This window comes from Mercenaria mercenaria, chromosome 5 (assembly GCF_021730395.1).
Source record: "Mercenaria mercenaria strain notata chromosome 5, MADL_Memer_1, whole genome shotgun sequence".
Taxonomy (NCBI): Eukaryota; Metazoa; Mollusca; class Bivalvia; order Venerida; family Veneridae; genus Mercenaria; species Mercenaria mercenaria.
The window spans coordinates 66,817,894-66,838,245 of NC_069365.1; the positions used below are offsets into that span (position 1 = coordinate 66,817,894).

General features: G+C 34.3%; 2 protein-coding genes across 2 annotated transcripts in view; one reads left to right on the forward strand and one right to left on the reverse strand.

Moving 5' to 3' along the window:
* The window catches only part of LOC123557487 (neuronal membrane glycoprotein M6-a-like), a 42,140-nt gene extending 32,344 nt beyond the window's left edge, over positions 1-9,796 (reverse strand). The window contains exon 1 of the mRNA XM_045348967.2: positions 9,683-9,796. Within this exon, the coding sequence (XP_045204902.2) occupies positions 9,683-9,686 (4 nt within the window). The 5' untranslated portion in view covers positions 9,687-9,796. The remainder of the gene's footprint in view (positions 1-9,682) is intronic.
* A 2,863-nt stretch (positions 9,797-12,659) lies between these two features.
* LOC123557488 (uncharacterized) lies at positions 12,660-20,107 on the forward strand. The gene is made up of 5 exons (XM_045348968.2): positions 12,660-13,730; positions 14,245-14,396; positions 14,717-14,830; positions 16,774-16,867; positions 17,295-20,107. The coding sequence occupies exons 1-5, from the start codon at positions 13,535-13,537 to the stop codon at positions 17,444-17,446; spliced, it is 708 nt and encodes a 235-aa protein (XP_045204903.1). The 5' UTR covers positions 12,660-13,534; the 3' UTR covers positions 17,447-20,107.
* Positions 20,108-20,352: the final 245 nt, after the last annotated feature.

Below are 20,352 nucleotides of genomic sequence, written 5' to 3' on the forward strand. Positions count from 1 at the left end.
CTTGACTAGATTTCATCAAGGCAATCATTCTGACCCTAATTCATGAAGATTAATTGAAAAATACAGCCTTTATCGCATACACAAGGTTTTTCTTTGGTTTGACCTAGTGACCTAGTTTTTGACCCCAGATGACCTATATCCGAGATATAGATGACCTAGATTTCATCAAGGTAATCATTCTGACCAAAATTCATGAAGATTAATTGAAAAATACAGCCTCTATCGCATACACAAGGTTTTTCTTTGATTTGACCTAGTGACCTAGTTCTTGACCCCAGATGACCCATTGTGAAATCGGCCTAGATTTCATCAAGGTAATCATTCTGACCAAAATTCATGAAGATTAATTGAAAAATACAGCCTCTTTTGCATACACAAGGTTTTTCTTTGATTTGACCTAGTGACCTAGTTTTTGACCCAAGATGACCCATTTTTAAACTCGGCCTAGATTTCATCAAGGTAATCATTCTGACCAAAATTCATGAAGATCAACTGAAAAATAGAGCCTCTATCGCATACACAAGGTTTTTCTTTGATTTGACCTACTGACCTAGTTTTTAATCCCAGATGACCCATTTTCGAACTTGGCCTAGATTTCATCAAGGTTATCATTCTGACTAAATTTCATGAAAATCAGTTGAAAAATACAGCCTCTATCGCATACACAAGCTAAATGTTGACAGACAGACGACAGACGCCGGACATCGAGCGATCAGAAAAACTCACCTGAGCATTGTGAGCTAAAAATAAAAAGGCTAAAAACTCCATGGAAGCAATAAAAACTGATCAGGAGTGGGTAAGGAGGTATGGGCATATGAATATGCTGTTGTCTTGGTCCTTGACTTAAAATGTTCTATTTTTGTGACGGCAGACCGCTGTTTCACTTTTATCAAAATTTTATCAAAATTTCTAAATGTTGTTTTTTTCTTGCTCCACTTGCACTTGTTATTGTAAAACCTTATTTAAATCTAAATACATTTAAAATTCTAAATACATATAATGATTTTACATGCATATATACTGTAGCTGCTATTGACTATAAGAACAATTGCTTAATGGCAATTGTTCATCACTAGTAAAATTTAGAAGGATCAACAACTGTTTCTGTAACAACTATGAATTCCCATCAATTCCCTACATTCAAACAGAAATAGTATCTATCCCATATATTCTTTTGATTGATTAGCAAGAAGCCTTCCAGTGTGGTTCATACCCATATAAACGCACAAAAATAGCATTCAATTCTTACATTTACATTTTACGACAGCTTGCTACAGGAAAATCAGAAAATCTAAATAAATGTCAAGATACCGATCTTTATGAAAAATTTAAGCAGTCATACCATTCATTTGTGATCTTTGACGTCAGAAAAGTTAGTTAAAGCTGTTTGGCGACAAATTTTGAAAGAATTTTAAGAATTTTTGTAACGGAGCCATATTGTTCATGTTTTAGGCTCAGGACGACAGATTACGCGTGCAGTCTCGCGGAAAGGGCCGTCATTGATATCATTACAGCAATGTTGTTTATACGAAAATTAATGCTTCTGTCTTTCTATATAAAATGTATAGTGATTGTTGTATACAACAAATAAGTTTGGAATTTTTTTGTGAATAGTTTGTTCAAAACTGAGGAAGCATGATTTTGGTTAGAAAAGTCACCAGAAGCCCCCCTTTCTATGTGTTTGCTCTTATGTTTCAATGGGGGAGCACCCCGCAGGAGGATTCCTCTCACCCACACTCTCCCCTTGAGTAATATCTAAACTGCTCAGGCTATGCCCTTGTTCTATAACTCAAGAAAAGTCTGTTAGTATGTTATACCTTCAAGGCATTTTCCCCCTATAAATCTACCTCCAGTAAAAGGAGGCAGTCCCAAAAGCAAGGAAATATGTTTTTTCCCAATTTTGAACTTTAAATTCCCAAATGTGTGTTAACTTTCAATGTTCTGGCTGTTTACAATAGCTTTGCTATTTAATCTGTTTATTTTGCTTCTGAAAAGAACACTTAAAATATGCTGTTGAATAATTATTGAAATACAAATTAGTATACTCTATAAAGGTTCTTTAAAATGTTTAAATATAATGGTAATGGTAATGCATTACCATGGCAAGTTAATGGTAATCTTCAAAATTGATGTAATGGAAATGGTTATGGGGTAAATCTCAATGTAATGGTAATGCATTATGCTACCAAGTAACTGACCCGATCCCTGTAACAGACGCTGTTTTTATTTTCTGATGGTCGTGTCCATTAAGTTATGGCGAAACCCCATTTAGTTTACTAACCTGTATCAAACCGCAACATCTCGCACAGTCTCTCGTGAGAAATTGGTGACGTCATGCAACAGTTCAGAGCATGTGGTTATTTTTGAAAATCAAAATCAAAATTTCACCTATTTATGAATTTATTTTAATCATCAGGGTTCAAGCTAGCCCAGAAAAATTGGGAGAAGTGACTTCTCCCTTCAGTGAAAATAGGGAGAAGTTTTCTCAGAACAGGGAGAAGTGAGGCTGCGGGTCAAAACAGTCATTAATTAAACCGTATATTACAGTTTTGATGGTACAACACAAAGGAATAACATTTCAAAACAACACATATTTTACTTATAAGTACAAAATGCCAAGTATCAAATACAAACACACACAGTGAGCATGGATTTATGCAGTAGTTTGAAACATTCATAAATAATACTAAATCAGCATCAGTATTGTAACAGGCATGTGTAGTGTGATTTGTTGTTCGGCTCATGTGTCATGACCCCTTGCATATGCTTTATCAAATTTTGCCAGTCTACATATAACACAGTGCGATTTGCCAGGCTCATCTTCCTTCCACCAGTCAAAACTAACAATAGAAAATTAAATTTTCAATTCTTATCCATGCACACCCCTGTTTCAAACCCCAGCTGGTCAAAATCCGGATATCCAAAATTTTATGTCCGGATACTGATACACTCATAAGCATTGCCCAATTCTCCAGTCTAAAGAATATATTTCACAAATTGTGATGATGCAAAGACAATTTAACAGCACAGGACAGTATCTGATATTAAAGTCTACAATGACAATACCTTTTATTGGAGAAAATTAAGAAAAATGTTCATGAAATACCGGCAAGTTGTCACCGCGAGCAGACATTCTGACAGCCTACTTTCGTTTTCAAAAAACTTTTACAGAAAGATAAAAGCTAATGTGTTCTTATCTAAAATTGATTGTGATTGATTTTTATTGATTGAAATTAAATATCTGTTGTCTGAATTTCAATTTAATTTGTGTATAACACGGATATTTACGTCTGGCAGCCGCAATTAAAACCATACATTACGAACAACTCTGGTTATTATTCAGAGCTTTTCTTTAGGCCCTATCGGTCAATTTGCGAAGGGCTATCATCCTATAATCAGCTACTGACTCTTGCGCCGACATACTTGTGTTTTTGTTTTTATTGACAGTTTTTAGTTGTTTGTTTTCACACGTGATGCACACACTTTCTATCCGTGATGCACAAAATCAATTAAAGGCAATTTTGTTTCGCCTCGTTTGATTGGTGTTTCCAAAGTTTTCGACCAATTAAAATCATCCTAACGATATTCGGTGATAGGCGGAGAATACTTTGTTGACAGGTGAAGTTCACAACCCGTAACAGGATAAGTTTCGCTAATTGATTATGTAATGTTTTTACAAGCTGATTAGAAGCTGATATATGTGATATATACATGTATGACAACTGCCTCGGGCGCCAGATTTTAGGGCGACTTGTTTTTCGCTTTTCTGTACAAACAGAGCGAAGTCATCAGAAAAAAAGCGACCACTTCGCTCACGTCGCCTAGAAGCGTGGACCCTGATCATAAACATAATCACTTTTGATAAAATTCATAACAAGCGGACCATGATGGTCCTGAATCGCTCACCTATCCCCACATGACCCAGTGTTGAACTGAGTATGACGTCGTTATTTCTATTATTTGAGAAAGTGACCTAGTTTTTGAGCACATGTGACCTAGATATCATCAAGATAAAAAATTCTGAGCAATTTTCATGAAGATGCATTGAAAAATATGACCTCTAGAGAGGTCACAAGATTTTTATATTATTTGACGTAATGACCTAGTTTTTGAAGACACGTGACCCACTTTTAAACCTGACCTATATATCATCAAGGTGAACATTCTCACCAATTTTCATGAAGATCTCTTGAAAAATATGCCTCTAGAGAGGTCACAAGGTTTTTCTATTTTTCAACCTACTGACCTAGTTTTTGACCGCACATGATCCAGTTACGAATCTGACCTAGATATCATCAAGCCGACCATTCTCACCAATTTTCATGAAGATCCATTGAGAAATGTGGCCTCTAGAGACATCACAAGGTTTTTCTATTTTTAGACCTACTGACCTAGTTTTTGACCACACATGACCCAGTTTCGAACTTGATCTAGATATCATCAAGATGAACATTCTGACCAATTTTCATGAAGATCTCTTGAAAAATATGGCCTCTAGAGAGGTCACAAGGTTTTTCTATTTTTAGATCTACTGACCTAGTTATTGACAGCAAGTGACCAAGTTTCGAATCTGATCTAGACATCACCAAGGTTGTAATTTTTAGATCTACTGACCTAGTTTTTGACCCCACATTACCCAGTTTCGAACTTGACCTAGATATCATCAAGCCGAACATTCTCACCAATTTTCATGAAGATCCATTGAGAAATATGGCCTCTAGAGAGGTCACAAGGTTTTTCTATTTTTAGACCTACTGACCTAGTTTTTGACCGCACATGACCCAGTTTCGAACTTGATCTAGATATCATCAAGATGAACATTCTGACCAATTTTCATGAAGATCTCTTGAAAAATATGGCCTCTAGAGAGGTCACAAGGTTTTTCTATTTTTAGATCTACTGACCTAGTTATTGACAGCAAGTGACCAAGTTTCGAATCTGATCTAGACATCACCAAGGTTGTAATTTTTAGATCTACTGACCTAGTTTTTGACCCTACATGACCCAGTTTCGAACTTGACCTAGATATCATCAAGGTGAACATTCTGACCAATTTTCATGAAGATCCATTGAGAAATATGGCCTCTAGAGAGGTCACAAGGTTTTTCTATTTTTAGATCTACTGACCTAGTTTTTGACCCCACATGACCCAGTTTCGAACTTGACCTAGATATCATCAAGGTGAACATTCTGACTAATTTTCATGAAGATCTCATGTAAAATATGGCCTGTAGAGAGGTCACAAGGTTTTTCTATTTTTAGATCTACTGACCTAGTTTTTGACTGCATGTGACCCAGTTTCGAACTTGACCTAGATATCATCAAGATGAACATTCTGACCAACTTTCATAAAGATCCCATGAAAAATGTGACCTCTAGAGTGGTCACAAGCAAAAGTTTACGCATGCACGCACGGACGACAGACGCCACGGGATCACAAAAGCTCACCTTGTCACTTTGTGACAGGTGAGCTAAAAAACATACCTTAGAAAGTTTAAGTTCTCAAAAAAGGTCAATAAATAACGATTCTATACTGCCTATTGGTTTTCAAATGAAGAGTACCCTAATCAGGTGACATCAGCAATGGCGGACAATATATTGAAGACAGGGGTACCAATTTGAAACTTGTGTGTATAACTTGTGTTAAAGTTATGATGCATGGATTAGATTTATGCCAGATCAAAAGAAAATGGATTAGAAACATTTTAAAGTAAAAGGTGAGTTCATTGCATTTCATTTGATGAAACTATAGTGTGGCAGACTTCTGGCATGATTCCTGGTTAGGTTTCAGTACGCATGTGTACAAAGTTTTAACCGAATTGCGAGTATGCTCTTGTAGAGTGAGGCAATTACTTGAAATGATGATGATGACGGGATTCGCTTCAGCTCAGAGATCTGTAACAGCATATAAACATCTCTGAGCTGAATTTTTTTAGCTAGGACATGACTTAACAGGGCTTCCATTAGGAGTCAGTTTCATGGAGTCAGGACTGCCTAACATTCAGATTTTGGAGTCCCTCTTAAATTTTCTTGGAGTCCTACGTAGTATCACTTTGTATAATGACCTTCAATAACATCATCATCATTACTATCATCGTCATATCTAATTGGTTCAGAACAGTGTATAAAGTAATAGAATTTAGAGAAAAGGACCACTAGAATGATTAGAAAACATTTTATTTTACAGAAAAAAATATAATATGTACAGCAACAGTCAGCATTTTTATTAAAAACAACAGACTCACTGTTGTTCAGCTACATAACGAAAATCCACTTTAAACAAGAAGCTGCGTTCAATAAACACTTGATGCCCCCGGTGGCATCCTTGTTGATACAAAGCATCCTAAGTCTAAAACGAGGTCAAGGTCAAACTGAGGTCAGGTGATGTCTGAAGATGAGGAATGGTCACAGGTTACATCTGCATTAGTATCAAGTCATTCTAGTAAGGGGTATTGATGCTAGACGAAACGGTCCCATTTGGTTAATCAAGAGATGGCCCATATAAAGCAACCTAAGACCAAAATGAGGTCAAGGTCAAACTGAGGTCAGGTGATGTGTGAAGATGAGGAATGGTCACAGGTTAAATCTGCATTAGTACCAAGTCATTCTAGTAAGGGGTATTGAATCTAGACGAAACGTTCCCATTTGGTTAACCTCGTACGGACGGACGAACAAACGGGATAATCACTATATGCCTCCTGCATCAGTAGATGCCGGGGGCATAAAAATCTAAAGTACATTTTACTTGGAGCAGAATTATGTCACACTACGTCATTCACCAGGCAATACCCAATCAGTTAACTTTCATCCCACATCAAAGAAAATCAATAAAGGAAAATTTTGCCGACATTTACTGATTTAGCTGCCATGTGCTTGTGTTTATTTCAGGCTATATATCAAACTGTGTCAGAGATATCAGTTCTTAATAGGAGACAAACTGAATGTTTTTTTTTCTCAAAAAAATACTGTAAAAGTAAAAAATACTGTAAAAGTAGGATTTATCATTTACGAAAATCCAAAGTAAGTAGCAAATTTATTACATATATATCAAACTGTGTCAGAGATATCAGTTCTTAATAGGAGACAAACTGAATGTTTTTTTTTCTCAAAAAAATACTGTAAAAGTAAAAAATACTGTAAAAGTAGGATTTATCATTTACGAAAATCCAAAGTAAGTAGCAAATTTATTACCGATCGGAAAAAAATGTTTGAATTTAAACTGGGTGTGAAATGTCATTTGCTAGAAGAAAATAGTTACTTGCTGAGGTTTTTGTGCTGAAATTATCGATAAATTTTCCACAATTAGTTTCTTTGTCTTCCGACTTCGAAGCTTGTTTCACCAACTTAATCTGAGTCAAATGCTGTATTTTTATTGTCGGCAATTAGCGCCTTCTAAACATGTCAACTGATCTGGATAACGGTTTACATTTACAGACGGTCTCTATCAAACACGATGCTTTCATACTAGTCTCACATTTCAAACAATGCTGTTTAAACCGCTTTGGGGTAGAATGCACTTTAGCAGTCTCAGGAAGTTTACAATGCGCATGCGCAGCAAGTTGGGGGTGTGGGGTAAAGCGGGGGTGTGGGGGTGGCAGCCCACTAACATATTCATCTCTAAATAATGTTGCCCCTTTTAACTTTTAATATCTAAGACATTATTAAACTACTATTATTATAGGGACAGCTAAGTGCAAGACTTGCTCCCCACTTTGATTAGTTTCGGGGCGGAGCTAATCACGTCATTCGAGTGAAGTAACGTCACGGTGTATTGATTTTGTCATCATTTGAAAATATCGGAAGTCATTTGTACGCCTCTGACATTGTGTATTGGCGTACGGATTATAATTTTTGGCGTATTTTACGCCAGGACGCCGCTTAATGGAAGCCCTGGACTAAACACACTATAAAATTTTATCTGTAAAGTTTGAGTTCAATAACACAATCGATTTATCATTCCTACACATAATATAAGATTCCAAAACCTTAATAGCGAGCACGTAGCTCACCTTACGGCAATGTGTAGGCAAATGTAACAAAGGTTTGCCGAATGAGGCAAAGTGATGTAGCTGAAAAATTTTCGTCGCCATCTGGGCGCCGCCATTTTTTCTACTTCCGTCAAAGTCGAGAATTATTATTATTTTTTTTCCATTTCATACTCTTTATTCATTTAGGTGTCTTTATTTTTAAATAAAAAAGTTTTGTTATGGAATTAATTTCAATTTTGCTTTTATTTTACGAAAAGCGCGTCCATAGCAGACAGGTGCTCATAGGCAGTGAATACAGAACTTCATTTGATTGCATATTATTATCCATCACTCAAAAATAATACAAAAAAGATTTCCAGTTGGTAGAAAAGAAAATATTATTTTTTTTTAAAAGATCAGGTTATAATGCAGTAATTCGGTCCAAAATGTGCTTCCGTGGTGTAGTCGAAAGAAGTCCCTAATAAATAGATCCTAATTTTTCCATTTTTCGCGCATTTGCGCGTAAATCGGGGGGCAAATGGGCATTATTTCACTCGTGGAATGAATTTTACATAAAATAGGACACGTTTCATGCTAATACTCGCATGTTTTCGAGTTGTTTACTTGAAAACGAAAGTAGGGTGTTTACTCTGCGGACCGCTTTCTGAAATGCGGCAATATGAGGGTACCTGACTTCAGTTGACTTGCATTTCACTGCATACTATTCAACACCCCTTTTTCTTTTCGTTTTCTTGAAGCAAATGTATGGATATCTTGTGGAAAATAGGGAATGTGGGACTTTATGTACCAGTTCACTTATGTACCAGCCCTTTATGTACCACTTTATGAGACTTTATGTACCACATATAAAGTAAAATAATATTTAAAAAAAATCCAGCATTAATTGATCTCTATGAATTGTTCCTTATTCCAATTTTGTGAAATGCATTGTTAATGTTAAAACTGTTTAATCACTTTAAATATTTAATTTAAGTCAATTTAAAATGTTGGCCCATATTGTTGATTTAATCAACAATTTCACAGTAAATTACAACCAAATTATCACCTATGCACAATAGGTATATAGATAGAAAGTATAGCTACTATATAATATATGTGGTACATTAAGTCTCAAAGTGGTACATAAAGTACCTGGTACATAAATGAACTGGTACATAAAGGGTCGCACCCGAAAAGAGGTCTACGATGGAGTGAAAATCTAGAAACTGTAACAAAATTGGTCTGAAGTAGCTGAATTTTATATGAAACAAAGAACAATTTCTTTTATTGGTATATAGCCATCAAGCATTGGCCAGAAAATGGGATAAAATATAAAAGAACGCGGCAAACAGGTAATGACATCACTGTGTAACCGGCTTTCCATAAATTTTGCAACGTATGATATTCGCTGTTATAGGACACTAAATTTTTGTTTCTGTTGAAGTGAATAGGTTCTCGCGAATTATTTTAAGCAGTGAATAGTTTCTTTGTCGTTTAAGCTACGCTCGCTCAGAGGCTCTGCTTTTTTCATATTATTCATCTTGTAATCAAATTCTACAAAACCAATACAAGTTCCAATACAAATACTAACAAAAACAATGAAAAAAGTGATGGTTGTTGAAACAATCGGCAAAATCGCAATTAATATGCTATTTATTTCACATTCAGTAACACAAAGTCGAGATTTAACATAGAACATAATAAAATCTTCATACCCATTGTATATATTCGTACAATATAAGGAGATTAAGACTTTATCATTGTAAACAACGGTTGAAATACCGAAATTATTATTTTCGAAAATACCCGGAAGTGATTCATACCGGAAGTCAATGTTGCGACTATTTTCCGTACAGTACCGTAAAGGTAAATAAGGTAAATTTTATTCACAGGTTCACTAAAGCTTCTGAGCGATCCTATTTTAAGAATAATTTAAATAAGCGACAAAAGTGTCACTTGTTTTGCTCACTGTTTTACTTTTTATTTGTAGAATAAAAAAAATCGCTTGGAACGCCCATCAATAAATATTCTATTAAAAGGTCCATTTTACTCTAAAACAATCGCTTGCATGAAAAAAGTGTAACGCTCGTACCTCGCCCCCTTAATTTGTAACTGAATAATTATGAACATATTGATGATTAGGAAAAATGACTGAATAATAACTTATTTGTAATGTTCGTCTCCATAACTTCAGTCCCTCAATTTATGCTTTTCTAGATATTGCACAAAACACTGTGCTGTCCTGTTTGTATGTTGATATTTGGTACTATTATATCACAAGAGAGTGTAAAAAGTACGACATTGATAAAAAGAATATTAAAACAATATTTTTATAATATGAGCATTTGAAATTGAAAATGAGAATAATGATATATTTTGTGGCAAAAAGTCTTGACTCTTTTATGTTATTTGAGGAAACTTGAATGAAGTGAGCTATTATTTGATAGAACACGCATCAATAAAAAATTAAAGTATTTACTTAGTTAATGATCTATATTTGATTTACATAGAACATGGCCGGAATGTTTGTATCTATGATATCTAGTTTAAATAATTATAAAGAATATTCCTACGGTGACACGTCTTTACCAAGTTTGTTCATATCATTCCAGTTTGCAGAAAACATGACCACCAGAAAGGGTAGTCGCTTTATTTCATATATATTTTTTCGACATGCATGTAGTAGAAACTTCTTGTCAGAAAACGCTTGCCCAACTTCGAAATAATTTCATAGATTTTCCATGTGTGACCCTTTATTCAGAATTGTTCAAGCAATCTGTGAAACTCAGGTGAGCGACCAAATGCCATATAACCCTCTTGTTTTATTATAAGGGTCCAAAACTGATTAATTATATTCTAAGGCTCGTCGGACAGCAGAATTAAAAACCTGACTGCTTTTGCTGACTGAGAATTTCTATTTAAGAATCCAAGACTTTGGCTAGCTTTACCAATACTTTCATTAACATGTGGTGACATATTTGAGATTTGTTGATATTTCTTCCCCAAAGTAGGTAGCCTGAGTAACTACAAAACGTGGCTGGTAATGCAGAATAATCACAATATTCAATAGCTGTTAAGACCTTAAGATATGCTTAATATGGTATTTATCAGGGTTAAAAGACACTCTACATATTTCCCGTCTTCAAGGCTATTCAGATCCTCTTGCAGTTACACCGTGTTTGCACTTGATTTAAATGTTCAGTATACAACGCAAGACTTCGCAAGAGACTATAACTGGACGTAACATCGACTGGCGTATTTTGGAATGACTTTCCATTCTTGGACGACGACTGCTGTAAGGTCAAGAATGTTGTGAACAATATGACGTCTCTTGCTCTCCGTCCACGATGATCCCAATGTGCTCAGTTGAATTTATGTCCGCTGAACATGCACGTTGACGATATGACTTACCAGGTTGCATGTGTAAAAACAAAACTGCTTTATATATGCTTTGGGCTCAGATGCAATGTTTACAAATAAATTGTAAAGTACATATCAAGCCACAGAATGGAATTTCAAGGTTCTAATGACATCAAAGATGAAGGAGATGAAGTGTGTAGGCCTTGAAACATGTACTATTGATTTAGCTTCCCTTTTCGTAGATCATTAAGAAATAAAAGTGCATGCACTTTTAGCACCCAGATGAATTATCATGTCTGTTACAATGAGACTTGTCGGTCTGACTCTTTAACATGAATTTTGAACAGTTGATGTAAAGTTATTTAGTTTCAGTATTGGTATTTTAGCGTAACGTAATGTTCAACATTAGATTCTGAGGAAGGAGTAAGATTGCAACTGTTCTGATTAAAGCTTATATGTCAGACAACTAATTCGTAATAAAATTTGTACTATTTGGGGAACAAAAATATGTTCCTATAAACCAGTCAAAGTCAAAGTTTCTAAAGATAATGTAGTTAACATTAAATTTGCTATTACATGTACCACGGTACTCATGTGCACTCACACTGTGTCAGCGGTTACATAAATTGGAAAAATAGAGAATGCAAATCCAGAGAGCTTGTTGTTAATGCCGGCCGAGCCGGTCAAGTAGTGCATTTGTATTGTTGAGTAATGCAGACATATTTTGCGATTTTAAAAAAGAAATAATGCAAGCCTACTTGAATACGGTTCGGAGGTTAGATCTTTTAAAAGAAAGCAACGTGCAACAAAAGATAGGCAAACCCAGGTGGTCGTTTTTTGCGCCGTTTCCGTTACATTAATTAACAGATGCAGTGCACAAGAACTTGCTTTATGAATGGTTACTGCCTGTCGTGAAAATCGTCTGTAATGAAAGTGGTAGAATGTATTGACCAATTTGAGATGTAAACTTCGGACAAACTGCAGTGGTGTGTTTGTTTCCATCAAACAAGAACTTCAAGCATAAAGAAACTAATGAACGGGATACCAGAAGCTGATATAACATATACCAGACAGGTAAAGCCACATAAATGTTAAATCCAGTACCAGCATGAATTTCAAAACCAAAACATTTTTTGTCTAATTATTTTTATTCTTACACTGTTTGTTTTTTTTTGCAGCTTGGGACTTCCTAATTTTATAAAACATTTCCTCAGCACAAGATTGATTTTACAACAGTTTCGAGTAGCGTGAGTCTTACTTATACAACAGTTTCGAGCAGCGCGAACATTCTTAATTATACAGCCGTTTCGGGACGTTAATTTTACAATAGTTTCGCTCTGAGGGGAAGATACACATTTTAGACGATAAACTTAATGGATAAATATAGTCCTGAGTGTTATTTATCTTTAATGCATGTTAAAAGTTATCAGTTTACAAAACGTTTTGTTTACTTTTTAATGTTAATCCAACAGTGAAGTAGGAAGTTGTACTAGATAATGATAAAAGATACTGAATTATTCATATAATATATATGTGCCATATATTAAGGTCTTGGTAGAATAAAGAAACAAGTTTCATTTTCTAATAATTTTTTCGTCATCCAGAGAGGAAATTATTTCACATATTCACCATATTGTTTTAGTCATTAGCTTATAAATCATACAGTATTATGTCAACTTACGCGGAAGTTAAGGACAGAAAATTTATCTTTTAACGATCTTACTAACGATCTCCATACATTCAAAATGTGAGTTATGCACTATTTTGATATACACATGTAGTAAATGGACTAAGTATAAAATTGTGTTTTTATCAATCGTACAGGATATTGATCAGGATGGTTCTTTTTAGGTGAAAAACTGATACAAAGATCAATGTTTATATCAATGGTTTAAATATCAGTTTTCCATGATCATTTCTTTAAAAAAAAATAGTGTAACCATGAAAGTCGTTTAATGTATTCTGCAGGATTCATTTGTATCACTATTTAACCTATTTGGGATATAACGTTGTTTTCTTTTTTTTGCGAAAAGAAACCTTTATACTTTTTTAACTGGATGAAAATTAGAAAAAAACACAAGACTTAGTTCTTTCATTCGTCAATCGATGGTATAATGGAAAAACGACGACATGATAGATAACGATGACATGATCGGAAAAGATGACTTGATCGAAAACAATGACATGACGAATAAAGCTGGCATGGCATGATGGAATCAGAAAATAAAGACATTTTTATCGGTTCTCCGGGGTCGCGTGGTCAACCGGCATTTTTCTCCAGTTCAGAAAATATTTATAAACTGAAAGTAGTTCTTATCGGTGATGTTAACGTTGGGAAAACTTCTTTAGCAGTACGGTTTTCAAAGGACAAATTTGAGGAGAAATATCAGCAAACTATAGGTGGTAAGTCTTTTTTAACAGGTGAACTCCCCGCTATTTGTTTAAACTTTATATTACCAATGGACAAACTGATATCCCAGTTTTGTTTTCACTCCATAAATGTTTTTGATTTTATGTACCTAACCTAGATAAAGCAGTAACTGTTGTTTAAATAGAGAATGTGTAAAACAACATAAAAAGCGCTACTCCCAATATTACCTATGGCAGATATTTGACAAAACAGATTTAGTAAAGTAAAATATATATTCATATAAAATAATGACAGTCACATTGTACAGCAAGGCACTGTGACCGTTTAAACCTATAGAAGGTGTCAACAATACTGCTTTAATACCAAGTTTGTCCAGGGGCAAGGCTTTAAAAATGAATTTGTCGACCATTCTTAGAATACAACGTAGCCATTGGCCATTTTTATAGAAAACTGGTCTCGGACGCTTGAGTTTTGAGACTGGTCTCCTAACCTCGAACCAGATTACAGTAGGTCGAGACAAAATGGTTTTCTTTTTTTCTTCAATAGCTAGTTTCATTTCAAAGATTGCAATAGTTAAGAGTGACGTCATCCATTTCCAAATATGGGACACGGCAGGCCAGGAACGCTATAAAAGTTTGGTTCCGATGTATCTTCGTGGTGCCCATATAGCCTTTGTTGTTTTTGATATCACGGATCCTGTAAGTTCTATTCTTGTTCCTATTCTTTTTGTATCTGTCGAAAATAAAACATTATAAGAAAATCCATTGAAACAACACTTATAAAATTTGTTCATTGCTGTTTCATACATGTGTTTAATGCAAGTACTCGTAACACTGGTACAGTGTTTACATTTCGGACAATTGGAATATGATCGCTGAACACTAAGCTCCGGACAATAAGAAATACTATCATGGAAAACTGCATTCCAGACAAACAGAAACCTTGTTATAGAAGACGATATTCAGAACTATAAGAATATTATTATTATTAATAATAATAAACCTATATCTATGTGCAGGGTAGTTTTGCACATATTGGGTTTTGGTTGGATGCCTTGCGACATCACTGTGATATGGTGACAATAGTTCTTGTGGCCAATAAGTGTGATTTACAATCGGCTGTCGATGAAGAAGTAAGTAATTAACTCCAAATATACATATACACATGTTTTAGCCGCTCCAAAATATCACGTATGTGCGATTGTTTCACTAGTACGTTACAAAAATATACCATACCGAAATTCGCTTTCACGATATCTATGGTTAAATGTTTGTGTCATTGTGAAACTATATTTGAGGGGGTAAAATATACACGGATTTTCGTTAACCAGATATAAACTGTAACATTTATCTAGGTCGTATTCTTTATACTAATAAGAATAATCTGGGATATAGACATAAGTTAATCGTCAAAACATTTTGAAGAATTCCGAGGTTGCATATTATATACATTACTAATTTTCATATAATAACAATAATTATTTAGTTATAATAGCAAAATTTCTCATATGTTTCCTGTTAGAAACACGCCTTTCATTGGCAATGCATTTTTTCTTTTCATAAATATGAAATTCCATCATATAGGAAATTATAGTATTCTTTGTAAATGCAGCCGGAAATGAAATGCAACACTCGGTGCTCTCGGCGGTTACAAATAAATGCGGCTCTACAAAAAGTATAAACAAACTTCGAACAATAAACGATTGCACACAAATTAAAGGAAATCAAAATCTTCCCTATAATGAGTTAATAGCCACATTATATTTTTGTCTCACTGAAATTTTAAACAAATGTCATCTTTGACGGAAGATTTTGCTTGTCGTTGTTGTTTACAAACAGAGGGATTGGTCGACGGGCACGTAACTTACTAATACAATTTAAGCACGTGCATAAAGAAATGGGTCTATTTAAAACTCACGAACCATGTTAATCAGTATGAGAACAAATCTGTTGTTTCCGCAGAAGAAATATATATACCTAAGTCTTTCCGTATAATATATCGTGCAGAACATATACAAATGTATATCTAAGTATTTACATACAATATAGCATACAAAACATATATATCTAAGTCTTTCCATACAATATAGAGTGCAGAACAGCTATATCTAAGTAACCAAGAAACACCTAAAATTTAATCAAATCTCTGAAAGGACTGATAGCCAGTGCTTATTGTGTGATATTTCAACCGATACACCTGAAGAATCAACATAGCATTGTGGACAGACCGGTCATGGTTTGAACAATGTTGGTAGAGGTCCGCTAGACAATCCTACATGCCAAATATCTAAGATTTGTGCATTGTGATTCAAGACAAGAAGATTTTTAAAGGTTTTCCGCATACAACTCTATGTAAAACTAAGTTTGCCCCTGGGTGGGCCAATTTCAACCCTAACCCTAAACCCTAAATCCTAACTCTAACCCCAAGCCCTAACCCTAACCCCAACCCTAAAGCGAAGTGATTCAGAATATTTCGAATCATAATTATTCTAGAATCCGTTGCTGCTTGTTTTTGTTGTTTTAAACAGTAGTCCTCAGTTACTCACACTATACCAAGATTATAAAAAATAGATACACAGCTATTTTTTTACACGTCCAGAATATTTGTGTGATGCGATGACAAAGAAATAGAAGGAAATCTCAACGACGCGAGGCTGAAACTTGGTAGCCGATTTAAAGATATAGCCAGTTGCTAAAGCGCTGGCTAAAACAGAGGCTTATCTTGAACAGAAGTTATATTATTATAGCAGTAATTTCCATTGCATTTAATGAATTATACAGTTACATGTACAAAGATTCGTAACAAGATTTATAACATTTTATACTCATTGATGTATCTATATGGAATGTTGACTATATAAACGCCAAAAGAATATTTTATTGACAGCATTCATTTGCTCATATTTTAAATAGCAACATTGGTGCTTATGAAAGAGATAGTCGTCAAATAAAACTATCCAAAGATATCTGTACAACACATTTTAATTTTTTCTTTGTGATGTTCACTCTAGGGGTTGCACTGTATACAAAAGGCAAGGTATCTGTAACTTTCAAACTTCTTGTTGCATTTTCACAGATGGCATTGACATATGCAGAAGAACACGGGCTTCAGTTTGTGACAGCATCCGCAAAAACAGGATACAATGTAGAAAGGCTGTTTCATTCCATTGGTAACACTTATTATGCAGAATCGAGGAAATATAATTTATGCAATTAGAGATTTCTATGACTTAATGCTTCCAAAGGGGTATATCTTCAGTTGGATGTCACATTTTGAAATAGCAAGTGCTTACATGTCAAAATAAAAATATGCTAATGGAATTACTAACTAAATTTATATAAGAACATTGCCGTAAAACTAATGTTCATTAGAAAACATTTATGATTTTGATTTATCATTGACACGGCAGGTGTCGGGCCAGATTATCACCTATATCATTATTTTTGATACAGGGTGAAATTTGGTCCGGCACCTGTGATGGACGCCTGCATTCGTTGTTTTCATTTTTAAGATGATATCGTGATGAACATTATGTGTAGCAATTTGCTGGCAGCTCGATGAATGAAAGTGTCTTTTTATCCATTACTTTTTTTCAGGTTCTAAAGTGGTTGATAAACTGAAAAGTCAAACAGTGACATCTGTTGTACGAGACGGGAACAGTCGTTTATGTACCGGCAATCAGCCAATACATGTCGAAAAACAAGATACCGACACTAGAGTTAAAAAGAAAAAGTGCTGTAAAACGTAATTTTCATTAAAGACATTTTATATTTCAGTTTAATGTAATGACATATAACACAACATAACATGAATATAGTTGTAATTAAGGCATAGATGTAACATGATTGTAAAGAGTTGTAACATACCCCGTCAGAAATTAATTGTTTTTAAAATTACGATTTTTTTTACACCGACCGCGCAATACGAGTATACAGTAAAGGGTTCTTGGTGCAAAAATTTTTACTCGCATTGTATGGCTTACGTTATTAATAAGTAAAGGATCAATTAAATGGTTTTCATTCTTAAATCAATCATGTGAAACAAGGAAATTGATATGACACATTTTTTGGTTGTGAAACATTTGGTTTACTTTTAAATGCCTTGTAAAGTTCTTTTACTAAATCTAATGCATCCAGATATTATCTAAAATTAAATTTCCAAAGGTGTATTTTTTATTGTTGGTTGACATGACGGAATTTCATGCGGGTCCATAGCCGTACAGCTTGTTATTTTTTTGTGTGAATTGTTTTAGGTATCATTACATAGTTTTTGTTCGCGGCAACTGCACAGTGTGCCGTCCACGTATGATCGGCACTAAAAGGTGGACGGGTCATACACTGATTATTCGCCATGTGTTATTCAGATCTCCGCAGAATACCAACAAAATGAAGTCGCCGCCAATGATAGTTTTGAGATTGAAGCATTAAGTCAAATATTCATTTTAAAAACAGAAAAACATATTTTTTTGTAATCACTGGCTTTATAACTTGAATACTGTTTATGTACTTGTTAAACTGTCAGTGTGTGTGACCAGAAGCCATATGGCTATAAGGACTTCTAGTTTCGTTTCCATTTCCGATCTGAATATTAAGACACATGCAATTAAAAGACCACTGGTGTAGTAACTGTACACAGGTTTGACTATATATATATCGTAAAATTATAAAATGACTTCACACGCTCGCTTAGTTTTTCTGAAATTTTAATATAAAAGCCACAAACTAGTTTCGCCGTGAAAGCTCATCAGTCCCTTGTTTCCTTGACGTCAACGTCATTTCTATTGAATTAATTCCCTTTCTCTTATTGTTATATATTTAGACACACTGATGAGCCTTTCACGGCGAAACTAGTTTATGACTTTTATATTAAAATTTAAGAAAAACTAAGCGAGCGTGTGAAGTCATTTTATAATTTTACGATATTTTGTTCCCGTCCCGGGTTCTTTTTTATTTGTTATATATATACCATCTTGTGCCGAGTCTTTTCATTGTCAAGTTTATATATCGCCGTGACGTCACACATTAATATCTGTTTATCTGGTGGTGGGCAAAACAAATGTTTTTACATCGTTTGTGTATGGGATCGGAATTTTTAATTTTTATTCTAACACGATCCGCAGCAATTGCTATATAAACATATAGCGAAATCGCCTATACATGAATCTACGATAAAATATGGTTGGCTGTTACATTTCACCCCCCTATGATTATAACATAAGAGATTCTACTTCATTTCCATTAAATACGAAGTATTTCAGGGCCAAACGGTTGAAAACAGAATTACAAAAACATAAATATAATAAAAAGTCATACTGACTTATGTGTAGGTCCGTAAAACACGTTCTGATCTCTACGAGTGAATTCAATTAGCTTAATTATGATTCAGCGGTGACGTCATAAATGTATGACATAAAATATAACGTCATAATGATGTGACGTCATATAAAAGTTAAGCTCGTCACTCGTAACACAGGGTCAACGCCTAATTTGATGATTCTGATAATAATTAGTTTGCGAGCTGTTAGATTACTAATTTATGAATACTTCTCAAAATTCTGATAAAAAAGAAACAAATATCAATACGTTCCATTAGCTATGCAACACTTTCTAACCATAGGGGGTAATTTGTAACAGCATATGACCCGAATGACTTATTACGCTGAAAATGTAGTACTGTAAAATGCGAATTATTTGCGTTGTTAGAATCGAAATAATAAATATGTTCCAATAATTTTATCAATTAATAAAACATGGGCAGTCGTTTGAATGCGAATAATTAAATCATTCGTGCTACGCACTCGTGATTTAATTATTACGCATCCAAACTCCTGCCCATATTTTATTAACTGATAAAATATAGGAACAGATTTATTATTTCTTAAATAACTTTTTCGCTCATTTATGGATTTTCAAAATTCAAAAAGTTTTGAAATACTTACAATTTTCATATTTTCCTATTCAAATATTTTTTTTTAAAATGAATAACCGTTTTAAATGACATAATTTTAATAGCGGCGTAGTGATGTTCAAAACATTTAGAAGCACTGTAAGTTAAGCGTTCATAATTAATCCAGTTTATTTCAAAATAACTATTAATAGTAATTAATAAATTGCTTGTTTTAAAACCTTTCTATTGATCAAAACATTATTGATATAATTTGTTTTTTTTAGAAAGTTTGGGCCGTTAGAAAAAAACACTGTTTACAAAAAAATATGGACGTTCGGCTTCTGCCCACCCGGTCACTGTCTAAAGTTCTAAAAATAGAAAATACAACGGATTTGTATACTAGTACAATCACGATGATCTCTTAGCGTTGTGATTTGTTTGAACAAAAGATATTCTCGTCATACATTATGTTTAATGTTCATGCATATTGTTTCAGTCAAATAAATATTCATACACACGAAAAGACCTTTGGTTATTCAATTACTACGGTCGTTTACACCAGTTTCTGTTTATAGAAATAGCTGGAGCTAATATTGAAAATTTTGAAAGACAGAAACTTTGCGGTGTAATATAGGACACTCCCATATGGCCCCATTCTTGTCTGTTTTGTTAACGAGAGGTAGGTTAAATATCTCATTATGTATTGTTTATCGTCTCATTATTAAGGTTCAAGGTTCTGATTTGCAGTAACTCGGACACAAAAATGAT

Coding starts and splice junctions, on each gene's coding strand:
- LOC123557488 (XM_045348968.2), top strand. CDS start 13,535: ATGATGGAATCAGAAAATAAAGACATTTTTATCGGTTCTCCGGGGTCG. Junction 14,831..16,773: donor AATCGGCTGTCGATGAAGAA/GTAAGTAATTAA, acceptor GCATTTTCACAG/ATGGCATTGACATATGCAGA. Junction 16,868..17,294: donor AAGGCTGTTTCATTCCATTG/GTAACACTTATT, acceptor ACTTTTTTTCAG/GTTCTAAAGTGGTTGATAAA.